The 15,440-nt window shown below is 38.9% G+C and overlaps 1 protein-coding gene across 3 annotated transcripts in view; it reads right to left on the reverse strand.

Moving 5' to 3' along the window:
• Window positions 1-15,440, reverse strand: part of KBTBD8 (kelch repeat and BTB domain containing 8) — a 21,273-nt gene continuing 5,833 nt past the window's right edge. For all 3 annotated transcript variants that reach the window (XM_082209921.1, XM_082209923.1, XM_082209922.1), the window contains exons 2-4: window positions 14,244-14,454; window positions 11,350-12,464; window positions 1-4,663 (exon numbers count right to left, since the gene is read on the reverse strand). In XM_082209921.1, coding sequence (XP_082066047.1) covers window positions 4,200-4,663; window positions 11,350-12,464; window positions 14,244-14,392 — 1,728 coding nt within the window. In that variant the 5' untranslated portion in view covers window positions 14,393-14,454 and the 3' untranslated portion in view covers window positions 1-4,199. The remainder of the gene's footprint in view (window positions 4,664-11,349; window positions 12,465-14,243; window positions 14,455-15,440) is intronic.

Below are 15,440 nucleotides of genomic sequence, written 5' to 3' on the forward strand. Positions count from 1 at the left end.
TCATATTTGAACAGGTTTATTATAAGAAAAATTAACATGACATTAAGTAAAAATGCAAAAATTGTGCAATTATGGCAAAATGTTTTAAAAATCCACACATTTGCCCTCAGAGGACTACAGTACTTCTTACTAACATACCTGAGCACTGAACATCTGATGTCAATTCTAAACAGGTTTTGGAACACAAGGAGTTTTGATATTATGCAAACTACATGCACTGCACACACAACAAAGCCAGCTGTAGTTGGGTAGGGGGGCAGCCCATCAGGCACTACCACCACACAGCACCGCTTTTATTTTTGTGAGGCAAAGCAGTGTAGAATGCACTTGGCGGAGTGTTTCTTCAAATCAAAAAGTTTTGGAATAAAACTTGGATCGTTTTTCCAGCCTGTTTTCCAAAAAAAAAAAAAAAGCATTTAAAATGGAAAAGCAATGTCTCAAGAAGCTAAGCTAGAAGAACAATAAAAAGGGCAGATAGATCAAACATAGCCCTGCAGAGTTTAGCACAATTACAGTTTTGCCATCTGTTCTCATCCTGTGCAGGGTTCGTTTTAAAATCAGATTTTTAAAAAAGCAAGTTTTATACTGGCAATTTTCACTAGATAATTTAGAAGCATGTAAACAACTAAAATGTCTTGGTTAATATTAACTGCTTAAATTATTCATGCATAAGACTCAGTGTATTTCACCCCCATGGCAAAAAATTCAAGAGTTAGCTTTCAAGCGCGCTACGACCAACCCCCCAACCCCCCCAGTGTGAATGGTTAGACAAAAAAGATCTTTGTATTTAGTGCAGATAAAAATGAAAATTAAGAACAAACCTACTGTAGAATTAACCACAGCATATTCTATACATCACATGACAGGGTCATTTGCTAACTTAAACTATTTTTTTTAAATTTCAAGTGAGATTGACATTTCTACTAAATAAATACAGGAGATTGTCAAAAAGCAGCAACAAGTCTTGTAAAGATTTTCAACAGAACTTTTTTTTTTTTTTGAAAGACACATAACACCTTTTGTAAAAAATAAAATACTAACAACTTTTATGGGAGGGTGCTTCAGAAAGTTTGCAGCTAAGAGGCTTACAACATCGCAAATATAGCCAACTAAGGATTAAGAAAAGTTAAATATGTGAAAGCAACTAGATATGTGTGAACAGTATCCCCACCATTAACTTCTTTCAGAATTTAGTCACAGCAACTATGCTTAAGACATCAAAGCCTTAGCCTTTTAGAGAAGCACTTGAACTTGCATCTAAGGCATTAGACTGACTGCACCTTACCATTTGAAGCATTGGCTTCATCTTAAACTATCAAGGGAACATTTCACTGTCCTTCATTCTTTTTCCATCACTATTTCTTAATAGCATGGGCACACAAGACAGCCTTGTCGTGCTGAATAGAAACTGCTAAGCCATTCAGACACACTGCAGTACCAATTCACATCTCCAGTTGGCTACACAGAGACTAAGGTGCAGATTAGATGCTGTAGGCATACAGACTATTTTGCACGCAGTTCTGCAGCACTGCTACTCCACGGATTAAGCATCATTGTGGCAATGTAGAGTTATGAACTTTTGCAAAGAAAAGTGAAGAAAAGCATTAGCTTTTTAGTTACCCAGCCTATATGGTTTACTAGCCTGACATCTCAATGCTGTTAAAGAGAGACAACAATGAGGAAAAAATATATAAACACATCATGACAGATGTGCACATTTTGTCTCTTATGTTCAGGTCACTGTACCTCGAGCACAGTACATAAAGAAACCCAAAGACAAAAGGCTTCTTGCTGAATCTCTGGAAGATGAGGTATGTAACAGAACGAGGCTTTATTGTCCTTTCAGTTTCACAGTTGTGTTCAATGTATTGTGCAAGATTTAAAACGTACAAACTCAAGTGGGATCATGTTAGCACAAACGAGTTGGGGATTGCAAGTTGATACTTACTGAATATTCTAAACGTAATCTCTTTAAACCACAGTTTCACTGACATGCGTATCTATAAAGTCAGAAATAGTTATCATCCTTGGGTATAAGGCCGGTCACCATCTTTCAAAGTGGAACTTAAATTGAATCAAGATGAAAGCAGGGCATGTTTCATTCTTGAGCAACCATGCTCCTCAACCTGTTCTCCCTGGCAAGGTATCGCCAGTAAGAGGTCTACTATTAACGCTCAGATCCTAAAGAGATGTTAACAAATCCTTAGTCACTCCAAATTAAAAGCTAGAAAGTCTTCTTAGACCTGGTCTGTACTTGACATTAAGCCAGTAAAAGAAAAATATCAACGATGGCTTAACATAAATGAGCAGCATGCTTGTACATGGAGCTAATGCAGTGCTTCTTTTATTCTTCCCCCATTTTCACGGTGCTGCTGGTAAGCAACCTAGAGTTATTATAACAACTAAAGACAGGCTCCTTGTTTTCTTTCCTCCAAAATAAAGCAGGAGTAGCAAGCCAGTAACAAAACGTTGGCTTCCAATTGTTTGTTTGTTTAGAGAGAAACCGACCACCAGCCCAGGTTTAGACATCATGACAAACTTGCCTCCCAGTAGCACCGCAGGAGCTCACCAAATGAAATGGCACAGTGCTCATTCCAATTAAGCCAGAGTTTATTTTTAACCATGGTTTAAAACACCAGGGCTTTGTCCCAATGTACTAGATTCTTATTCTGTTCCAAAAGCTTTTCTGTCTGGACTTCCTAAAGTGGCTACCCTTGGAGCACAAAGAAAGCTCAGTAGTGCAAACTTTCACATTATTCCACAAGTAACTGGAGTGCTTAAAATCAGGCAACAGTTAGAAGGATCTGACGGTACTAGCAAAAGCCAGAACTGCTTCTACATTAAGCTGACTGGGGGAAACCATTGTTTCATGAGAATTTGTCAGCTGCAAAGACAAGCACATGCCAAAACAGCAACAGAAGGAAACATAAGGTGATGAGTTAACATGCCATATTTTTGAAGGATGGCTCAGTATTATTTTCCCAACAGCCAGCTCTCACACAATACAATCTTATGGATGTTTACGTGGAATTAAGTTATTCCATGTTCAATGGGGTTTACTCCCAGGTAAGTTGGAAAATAGGTGCAGCCTAACTCAACTTATTATGGATGACAAGAGATGTCACAAACTACACTGTTAAGTCTTACTGGAGGGTGGACAAAAAAGTGCATTCAGCGCTTAACCTTCTAAAAGCTGGAAAACTCCCCAAACTCACAGACATTAATACTTTGCCTATCCTTATTCTATGCAAGAACAAATTTCACAAGATAAAGTCAAAATAAAATAGAGGCTCATATACAAAGCACTAAGATACATGCTTAAGACTAGAGACATTAATACTAATGGAGTGCTGTAAATTAGCAGTCCCATTTGACCCATTTCAAACTTACAAGTATTAAAAATGTGCTAGCACCATAGGGTTTAAGCCCTTTATGGAGTGACCAATGTGTTCAACTGCTTTTGAAGCTATACATTTAATTGGCAGAAAATGGTTCTTCTGATGCCACTGGAAGTTCAAGAGTAGACAATCACACACACTAAAACTCACAGAAAAGGAGTGATGCAGCCACCTAATGGAGGCGTTTTTCAAGGTGGTAGCTCAAGTTCTGCTGCAAATTTTGATATTTCTGCAGTAGCTACCATAATTTATAAACATAAATATTTCAGTACCTTTATACATATGGAAGAGGTAAAAGGACCAGGAACTTGTCTATTTAGTGTCACTGAATCTAAAACAGCAAACTAGTGATATTGCCTCAGATTTTACCCGTATTTTAAATAAGTCACTTCAAACTTGCTCTCTTCACTTCAGCTATTCATGTTAGATTTTGCTCTCTGCGTTACCCCAATCCACCTACTCTTGCTTTTAGTCAAACTGTCACTCTGAAACAACATGATCAAATGACTCTAGCAAAGAAAATGCTGATAATTGCACTTCGTAACCCACACCTTTCACCGCAGGAAAACATCCATTAGGAAACTAAACTAATTCCCTTCTCCCCACTGCAACCTTTAAAGAGCACCCATCCCCATGTAAAAAAATCAAAAAACAAACCACCAACCATTTCAGCTCACATTAAATACTGACAGAATTGAATTGGTTTTTTTCTTTAAAAACAGATTTTTCTGCTACCATTAAATACCAAAGTACTAAGGCCTTTTACCAATGAAAGGAGGAGGGGGTTGGGGACAGAAGAAGTCAAATAACTTTCTGAAGACACTGTGGATACAATTTAGCAACAGCACATTCAAAATGACGTCCAAGATCCCAAAGCTTATCTGGGGTTTCATACACCTTCTGCCACTGGTCAGTAACTTCATCGTACTGATAAAGAGAATTCTTCCTGCTGGTTCTGAAGACGTGCTCTTCAACAGTGACTTGAGTAGCTCGGACAAACAAATGAAGTTTATTTTTGAGGACGACGAGTTTAATGTATGGATTGATGGACTGGTCACATGGGAAATCCCTCTTTCGAGTCCACTTGTTCAACTCAATGTCATAGGCCTCTACGGTAAACATACGCTGATGGTTTCCACAGGTTCCAGCAATATAGTAGATGGAGTTGTTGTAGACAGCTGCCAAACCCTGGATCCTAGGCACAGTCATAGGAGTTAGGAAACCCCAGTAATCTTTTCGAGGATCATAGCAGAGAAAAAATTCTCCTAGGGAGAGAAAGGAAGAGAGACCAAAGCATAAGAACTTACAGTTTGCTCTAAAATGACAGTGGGCAAAGTCCAGAATAAGAGATTTCCCTTTCTGGCTTTCCAAAGGACATCTCATCACAATGTCACCCTACCTTAAGAGTCTCAAACTTTCAATGCATTTTAAAAATACAATTATTATAGTTACTCCGCAAGAAATGCTGCTTTTATGTTAGATATCCAAATATATACCTAATGCAACCCAACAACAGAGGGCCACAACCTTCAACATCCCCAACTATCAGCCATGCTGCCAAGGCCTGTTGAGAGTTTGGAATCTAACCACATTTGGAGGGCTACAGGTTCCACAGTATTTCTTCATACAGTGATAATAAAAAAAAAACAGCCCATCCAATTTCCTAGATAGGCTTTTCTGACTATCTAGGAAGCTGGATGAAACTGAATTTAAATAGTTAAATTTAAACTAAAATAGTAATTGTTATGCATTCCTTATATATTAAACATGCTGGTGAAAACTCATTTATCCCAATTTAAGAGGTGAGTTGCATTAACTTAGGTGACAATCTTTAATGGGCTACCTAAATACCACTGAATTCCATGAACACTGCTGTTCATTAAAACCAGTTCTCAGCTTTGTCCACTACAGAGAGCTGTCCATAGCAAACCTATCTGAGTGGTGTGCACTGCCATACTTCACCACGTAGATCTTAATTAGGCAGAAAACAGTTAAGATTTCCACGTTAATTCACTTTCAGACATGTGACTCCTGGAACAGCATGCATTTTGCTGTAACTCACAGGAATATCACCACCAACATCATTATTTGGGATAGCTTAGTCAGTAGAGCATAAGACTCTTAATCTCAGGGTCATGGGTTAAAGCCCCACGTTGGGCAAAATATTCCTGCATTGCAGGGGGTTGGACTAGATGACCCTCGTGGTCCCTTCCAACTCTACAGTTCTATGATTCTATGATCATCATAATCATGCCTTTTACCTTAAAGTCCCAGGACAGATTGCAAAGAGTACAGTATTGAAAACAGTTTAAAACAACTTCAATCAATAATACCAGTGCAATAACAGTTTGGGTAAAGCTAATACATTGACAAGATAAACCATGCTTTCTAAAGATATTTACATCAACCTTTTGCACTCCATCAAGCTTTTTGCTTTTTATTCTCTTCTACATCTACTTATTTCAAGTCTCTTTGTGCTGTTTCACTGCAGATTTAACAGAGACTGATAATAGCTACTTTCCCACTTGCCTGGGAAAGTTCAAAATACTCCAGGTTAACAGGTACTGACCCAGAGTCTCTATTTTGGAGCACCTCTCCAGCAAGGTCTAACCTCTTTGTATCAAAATCAGGCAAATTAGCTTTCAGTACACATGAAGATTATCTAGCTCAGACATAGGCAAACTCTAGCCCTCCAGATGTTTGGGACTACAATTCCCATTATCCCTAGCTAATAGGACCAGTGGTCAGGGATGATGGGAATTGTAGTCCCAAACATCTGGAGGGCCGGAGTTTGCCTATGCCTGATCTAGCTGTACTTTCTTTTTCAGAAACTTTCCAATTTGTTTTGCAAACCACATTTCCAAGTGTTTCCTACCATTGGTAGATGCCCTTTGAATGTTTCCCTATTGAAGTGAGCCCTTTATCTCATTTAATTTCTTGACTCCTGCTAACCTGAGGTTCCCCCATTGGCAAAGCCCTGCTACTAATGGGGATAAGTTGTGTGGCATTTAAGTAGAGCACAGGCAGAGAAAAGAGACTGATTAGTATTATTATTTCACTTGTAGGTTTTCAAGAGTCTGATTAGAGGTTTTATTTTCTGCACCTTTTTTGCATAAGTGTGAATATTCAGCAGGAAGGACACTTTTCTTAGGCTCAGAGGCCCTCTAGAGTCTAAACCATTACTTGACATGTTCTCAGGCAGAGCTGCAGCAATAAAACATTTAGTATTTTGAACAGGAAGGACATTTAAATGCAACACCCTCCTATAAAATAGTTCTCATCAAGTTTTAAAAGGGTTTAAGTTTAAAAACAGTTTGAGGGTTCTAGCAATGCTTGTCCTCTGGTATAAACTCTCTTGACTCCCTTTTTTGCAGTGGGGGGGGGGGGGTTCTAAGAGAAATTTGCTCAATATAGGAAAAAATGCCAAAGTATTATTTCTTTCTGATTATGAAGCCTCTTTACCTTCTGTTATGCACCAACTTGTTATATATGGCAATATAATAATAATAATAATAATAATAATAATAATAATAATAATAATAATAATAATAATAATTTATTATATATACCCCGCCCATCTCGCTGAGTCTCCCCAGCCACTCTGGGCGGCTCCCAATCAAGTGTTAAAAACAGTACAGATATCTGGATTCACTGTTAACTTCACCAAATCTGAGTTTATGTATATGTACACCCCACCAAATCTACAAATGCACTGGCACAAAGAACTGGCCTGAATATCTGTAATATCTACTTTAAATACCTGGAAGTGATTATACCTAAGAATCTATCAAAACTAGAAAAATTGAACTTTACTGCCTTGATAAAAGAATTCACAATGCTCAAAAAATCGTCTTAGTTTACATTCTTGTGACCGGGTAGAGTTTCTTTAGCAAAAATGATGCTCTTACTGCACAATCTTTCTTTATTCAGAGCAATTCATTTCTCACGTTAATTAATTGGCCAAAAAATACTAAATTTTATTCATGCAAACCAGAGACCTTAACGACCTCATAAAACCCTTTATAGTCAAGAAAGGAGGAGGTATAGCAATACCTAACTTAGAAAGGTAAGGACTTTGCTCCCTTACTTACACAATATTCTTTTGATTTTACAAGGCTCAGACCAGGTCCCATGGTTAAAAAAGGGGGATGATACGTCAAGACTTTATGCATTCACTCCCTTATCAGAAAATGAACAAGACGGCATCAGAAGACATTATTAACCCATTTCTAAAATCAGATTTGTCCATATGGGAGACTGAAACATTTACCTTTTGATTTCCTTTAGTCCCAAGAACTCAACATTCTTCCTTGTGCACAGCAGCCAAATCAGGCTCATTTGAAAAGTGGGAAACAGTGGGATTATATAAACTCAGAATCTTCTACATTTATCAAAAGCCCTTTACAGCTCCAGAAATAAATTTTATATTGGGAGATATACCAGGTGGCTGGTTGGAGATACACATTATAAATTTTCTAAATCAGCCAAATATAAGGATTCAAGCATTACACAGCTTAAGTAGTTTTGAGCAACTACTCAACTCAACCAACCCTCTGGGAAGAGGAATCAACTTCCAACTATATAAAATCCTCACACAATTGACTACCCTTCTTCTTACTTCATGAAGACTAAAATGGGAAAGAGATTTTTGAGACTTAGACTAAAAACTCTGGGAACAAATTTGGAATAAGCTACCATTTGGCTTCATCTCAATTAGAACTCGAGAAAAGCACATGTGCCCAGACAGATTATATGGATTTAATCTTAACTCCAATACTTTGGCCACCTCATGAGAAGAGAAAACTCCCTGGAAAGGACCCTGATGTTGGGAAAGATTGAGGGCACAAGGAGAAGGGGACGACAGGGGACAAGATGGTTGGATAGTGTTCTTGAAGCTACCAACATGAGTTTGACCAAACTGCGGTAGGCAGTGGAAGACAGGAGTGCCTGGCGTGCTCTGGTCCATGGGGTCACGAAGAGTCGGACACGACTAAACGACTAAACAACAAAATCTTAACACATCCAACCTTTGCTGGCAAGAATGCAATTTACTTTGCTCTTCAGTACATGTGGTGGTTTTGCCCCAAAATTATTCCCTTTTGGGAAAAAGTTACTCAAACAATTAATCAGATGTTGAGACAAACACTGCAACCAGACCCAAAATTAGCCCTACTTTCTTATTTTACCCCCTAGATTAAGAACATTAAGAACCAATAATGACCTCATCCTCCATTTATTAAATGCAGCTAATTACTTTAAATGCAAATCTTTTTGAACCCAAGTATGAGGCATCATGCTTATGGATAAATTAACAATTTCACAAAAGGAATATTGATCTGGGGCTCACACCTTCCACACAACATGGTAGCCTTTTGTTAACTTTGTTAAGACAATAATTGAACTTGGTTTTCATCCTCCATCTACTCATGGAATCTCATATACTTTCATATTATTGCCTTTCTTGGAACGTCTAAAACTGCAACCATCAACTGGTATTTTTCTTTCTTTTCTGTACAACCGCTAAGCTCTGTTTTCCTTGTATGGATATGTTTTATTATTTGAAATTAAAAACCAGTTTTAAAAAATTAAAGATGGGAAACCTTCAGCTGGAGGTTGTCTGCACTCTTAACTTTCATCATGGCCCATGGACAGATATGATGGGAGTGCTAAACCAACATCCAGAGGGCCACTGGACCAAGTATGAAGGCAGCCCTGTTTAGGGAAGTTTTTAATATTTGATGTTTTATTCTGTCTGTTTTTATCTGTTGGAAGCCACCCATAGTGGCTGGGGAAACCCAGCTGGATGGGTGGGGTATAAATAAATTTATTATTATTATTATTATTATTATTATTATTATTATTATTATTATTATTATACTACAGGTCAAGGAAGAATGAGAAGTATTAGTCTAAATGTATTTTGCCTAGTCCCAGGCAGCAGCCCCATTGTAATACGAAAACACAATTTTCCAGGAATTCTGCTTCTTTTTCAACCCTTTCCACCTTACTACAGGAACCAGCTCACTACAAACACTTTGCATAATGTTAGAATACAGAAGAGGTGGGACTGAACCAGATGTTATCAGTAATAGGGACTTAAAATGTTATGTGCTACGAATCCTCCAAGACAGAAAGGAAGCTACAATACATCTACCTGACCTTTTTTTGCCTGCCCTGCTATTGTCTCTCTTTGAAGCAGCACAATAAAGCTGGGGGGGGGGAGGGGAAAACTGCTGATGCCAAGTGTGGATCCATTTAGAAAGGGGCATCAGATCCCATAAAAATGTCAGATGCATGTTATCCTACTATTAATTTCAGCCATTTTCACCATCCCATTTCCACACACACACACACACACACACACACACACATCTTGTTATATTATAGGTCTCCATGAATCTCCAGAACACTCCTACCAAATCCAGGGATTTCCTGGATTAACTAGGTTTGCTTCAATATCAATCACAAGGCTACTCTAAAAGTCATTTGTATAGAGGCAGCATACCAAGTGATTTGAAACAGAGCAATTCTATTTAAGCCAAGGGTTTGGTGACTTGAGGAAGGCTGCTCTGTTGGTAGGGGCAGCACTGGGGTATATATATGCATAAGAAGGATCGGATGGATGGATGGATGGAAGATAGGCAAGCAAAGAGCATGACTAGTTTATTCCTTCCCATCCATAACTAATTATTGCTGGCTACCCTTATTTATGAATGTGCATATGAGCTTAGAAAAATGTGGCACAGATTAGAAAGAAGAATACTTTGGGGGGGGGGGGAGTGGGAGCAGAAATCACAGAATCATATTCAGAGGCAAGTGCTGCATAGAAGATCCAGAATTTCCTTATACCCAGTGATGCAAGGTTTCTGGGGGGGAAATCTCAATGCAAATTAGGCTAAATTGCATAAGATATTATGTGCTGATAATTTTCTGAGGCCCTAGAGAGTGACCTAATTTAGTGTGTTTTACTTGCATTTAACAAAGAAAGCCAACAACTTTGTACTCCCACACTTGTATAATACAGTTGTACCTTGGAAGTCGAACAGAATCTGTTCCTGAAGTCCGTTCCACTTCCAAAGCGCGGCTTCTGATTGGCTGCAGGAAGCCCCATTGGATGTTCAGCTTCCGAAAGAACATTCGAAAACCGGAACACTCACTTATGGTTTTTGATTGGAACGTTTGACTCCCAAGGTGTTTGGGAGCCGAGGTATGACTGCATTTTATTTGCAACTGGCATCCAATCACTGTTACTAATGAACTTATGAAATGGAATATTTTACAAGGAAATATTAAGCACTAGAGAATTCTGACAAATTGTCCATTCTGGCAAATGTTTCACCCCACGTCACTGCTTATACCTAATCTGACTATTCTTTTCTGAATGACAGTAACTTCCCAGGTCCTCACACAGTGACAGGTCTTTGCCAGCCTTGCTACCCAAAGTCCTTTTCACTAGTATTGTTAGGAACTAAATCTAGGACTTTCCACATGCAAGCCATGTACTCAGCCCCTGAGCTATGGCCCAGTCAATAATGCTGCTCGTGTTTCCTGAAATCATTCACTTTGTGTTGGGGACAGCAATCCCAGTACATTCTACCATGACTCTTAAGTAGTGGAATATGTTGTAACATCAACTACACACAATACCATATTTCTCCTTCATCAAGTAATAACTACTGGCAGTATGTGTCAAACCAATGCTAAGCCATGGATACAAACTAGTATTACCTAGTATTACCAAGCTAAAAAAGCAGGCAATACATAGGTCACCGAGTAATTAACTTCCCTTTGCCTACAGTTTAGGTGGACATAAGTAGAAACTTTCCTTTATACAAGCTATAACCCTCAATAAAGTTATTCAGAAGTAAAGGCCTGAATGAGAATTTTTCTGTGAAACGTTCCACTTGTAGATGCTCCCACACATACACCACAGGGACACAAAGCATCTTACCCTGTAAAACATAGATATTGTCTTTATATTCCACAGCATTATGAAACTCCATTGCTACAGGCATTGGACAAACAGCTGTCCAGCAGTTCTCTCGGCCATCATAACACTCCACAGATTTCAGGGAGTTGCGCCCATCTCCTTCATACACCCGACCACCTATTGCATACAATTTACCACAGCAATGAACCAGTTTGCAGCCTATTCTGGCACGAAGCAGTGGAGTCTTAGGGATCCATCTATTGCCTGAATGATCATACATCCAGAAGTCACTTTCTGCCCTGTGGTCTATGGAGACCTCACTGCTGCTTGGTCTGTACCCTCCAGCAATGTAAATGTCATTGTCGGGAGACACAAGAATCCCCACTTCCCGCAAATCATTGGGTGGTTTGCATAGTTTGAACACTCTCCCTGTGACGGAATCTAAACAAGGCACTGTTTGCTTCTTTCCTGAGTGTTTGTGGGCAGCATCAAAGCAGATGATCATTTCTGAAGCAGTCATTCCAAGCCGTTGGGTATAGCCATTGGCACTACTTTCTCCTTTCTGTACACAGTTTTGGGCTATAGCCTGTGCAAACATGGGAGGAATTTTCTCTACGAATGCTTCATCCAACAGGGGCATGCGGATGCATTTGGCAAAAATTTCTGGCAAGTGGACTTCTCTTTTGTTGGGTTCGTGTTCAAACCATCTTATAATGCTTTCATAGACATGCTCTTCCTTGTCAACGTTTAAATCATTGCTGTCCAGTATGCTTATGAGTTGGTCCTTCCTCAGTTGGAGAAACTCTTGTTCTTTGGTGACACTCAGGAACTTTTTACGAATGTAATGTTGTGAGCTCACTTTCAGTTCCTGATGCCCATAATGATCAGCAAAGATAAACACTCCAATGGAGTTCTGAGGATCCAAATGACTGATCATGTATTTAGCACACTGGTCCTGGATAGAAGGGATCTGGAAGATACTAGCTGCAGTGAACAAAGCTTGGACATTGGCCTCTGTCAGTGTTACTCTGGAGGTATATGCATAGTTCAGTACTAAATGCATGGACTCTGCTTCAACACCAACAATCCGAACTTCTTTCTGGGTACTCTCAGTAAGGCCACTAGTGAACATTGATCTACAAAACAAAAACGTGCAGAGTTATTTATAAGGAACTACTGTTAACATGCCAACAGTAAGCTAATCTTTGTATTAGCAATTACCTAATCAGTTTGGTTTTTGTAGAACACAAGACACATTTCTAAATCTTACATTGCTGGCTCAAACAATTTACTCAGACAACTGAACAGACTTCTGACTTTTATTGAGCCACCATCCACTGATGGTATACAAATACGCATGCTATTGCTCAAGGCAGGGATTGCAACACAAGGCAAGCAAGGTTTCTTTTGCAACCACTGCAGTGAATAGCTATATATTATATACCACCTACGTTGCTGTTCCCAGCAGTTCATGCTAAATAGTCTGACTCCTGTGGTAATGAATTAAATGTTCTGCTATAGTTGCATATTGCAGCAATGCAACTTTGTGAAGCTGCAATAGCAGACTACAACTACATACATGACCAGAGTAACTGCCTATCATAGACAAGCAGCCACACCCACACTGCCAAGCCTAGGTTCAGCACAATGAATGACCCTACAGAAAAAGAGCCTCCCACCTCTGATTTAAACGATTAAGTTAATAAAGTTCAAGCAGTTTCTACTGTTCCAAGTTGGATTAGTTTTGATGCAATATAAAATACTCACGGGGCTTGAAAGAACCAGTTTTGCCATTTTTCTTCCACTGAGGATACCCACAACTTCCTTGAGCTAGGAAGTGTAAGGAGGTAAAAATGGACTGAACTGATTTTCTGTGTAACAAACATTCTTGTAGGAGGAGCTAGCAGGCATAATTCAGCTTTGTTGAAATTGCCTAAAGTCATCTTATTTTGAAACTGTTTACTTTGGTCTGTTTCAACATAATGGGCAAAAAGGGGAAGAAACAGAAAAGAGGCTTCCAGCTACATACCTCTTTATTAGGGATCAAAAAGAAGAAAGGGGGAAAGGGAAGCTCTCAAATCAAAATTGGTATAGTAAACTTAAGGGTAGACAAACTTTCCCAGGCACAAAGAGCCAATGGTGCAAATGCCAAATAGGAACTTGGGTGCAGTGGGAGAGTTCTATAGTTTGTACTTTACTTACATGGTCCCCATTTACTCAGTTGCCTCGTTTCATCTCCTTTCCTTCATCAGCAATTTCAGACTGGACAGGAATAATGCATTCCTGTTTGTCTGCAGTTTTGCTCAGTGACAAACCCATGAAGGGATAGAGAGAAATGTGGTAGCACTGGTGCAGAACCTGAAACTGGCCAGAGATCTTAGGTCTGTTTTGCTTTTTTACATGGATATACCTTCTCCAGACTTTTAGAGTGGTAGAACAGCTTGGTGGACAAAGGAGGAGACCCTATTTTCCCTAACGGAAAGCAGCCCTTGGCATATTTTTCTTGGTTTATGTTTGTTGCTGTTCAGTCAGAAGCCTTATTTTTTCATGTGCTATGACCTAACAACTTAGCACCATAAACAAAGCCTAGGCATGATTTCTTGGCCGAATGTCCAAGGCTGTAAAGCACTCTTGCAAATTAGCAATACTTCATACATTTATAATACCACAGTCTACCTCATTTATTCAACTGGTTAGCAGAACATCTGCCTGGAGAATAAGTTTGGTGAAAATGAATAAATCACATTTCATATTGATATGGAAACATGATTAATCAATCCAGAAGTTTGTAATGCACAAACTTCTACTGCCATTATTCCTAAACCTTAAATGAATGTCTGCACATTAATATTGAATGCAACAGCTAAAATATAATGAATGGAACATTAACACAATGCATTGCTCTCAAAATGTACCTGAAGTAAGGACTGATTGCAGCAAGAACATTCCGATGACAAGAAAAAGTTTTCCCATGATCTACTTCCACCACAATATCTGTCAGCTGTCTTTCGTCATACATTGCTTTGAGCTGCTGGAGAATGCTACAAGCATGGGAGGGATCCATCCCAACGCTGGCTGTGCTTGAAACAGGAGTGCCATTCAATATTTGTGAGAACTTGCTCGGTTCTGGTAAAACATTGAAACAGATAAAAACTTAGCACAGAGTAAAAAGAGAAGACTCACAATCTTCTTGCATGTTTTCATGGATCAAGAAACGTATCGTATTTTATACGTTGTGAACACTAGTTCTTACACCTTGAAGGAGACAGGAGCAGATTATTAAGATGCCTTCCCAAGACTTCACACAAGCTACAACACATACTAGGCATTACAGATTTCTTTTTTCATCAGTCACCTTGTGGTAGAATTCCATACATCTCTCAGGCAAGAGATTCAGTACACATTAAACCATGGTTTAACAATACATGGATGAGCATGAACAAGCCCAAACAAAGCATCAGCCTTGCACACTCCCACCCACTCACATCCCTGATACAACAAGAACTGCAACTTTTGGAAGTTTCACTTTTCAGTGATCCCAGCTTAGTGCCACATTCGAACCACACATCTTGTTTTAAAGCGAACTCTGGTAAATTTAGTAACACACCAGCTTCTTAACCCATCAGCACTTCACTGATTTAGCAGCAATTCAAAGGTTGGCAAATGGTTTCTTCAAAGTACTATTCTGTGAATTTTCTAAAATTAAATTCCTGTACTAAAAGAACTGAAACCATTGTGGACTTTCATTTCTTCTTAAATTTGGGCAATCCTTTCTTAATTTTTTAAAATCATATTTGCATGGTAGCAGTGTGACTTTTGCAACCCACCTCAGTTGTTTTTGTACTTATCCCAGTGTATCTATAACTGAAACACTCACAGACTTCCAATAACCACACCAACTGGAATTGAAAGCTGTTTTATATATTAGACATAGCGACACTTTCTCAACAGAGAAGAATGGGCTGGATGAATTTTCTACAACTTTTTAAGGACATGCCAGAGTTGCCTCACATCAGCATCTAATAATAGGATTAATTAAGAGGGCTAAACTTCCATTATTACAGAACGACCAACAAAACAGGCATTAAGAACATACTACGCCATGCAAAAAA

The sequence above is a fragment of the Podarcis vaucheri genome (assembly GCF_965113315.1).
Source record: "Podarcis vaucheri genome assembly, chromosome: 2".
Taxonomy (NCBI): Eukaryota; Metazoa; Chordata; class Lepidosauria; order Squamata; family Lacertidae; genus Podarcis; species Podarcis vaucheri.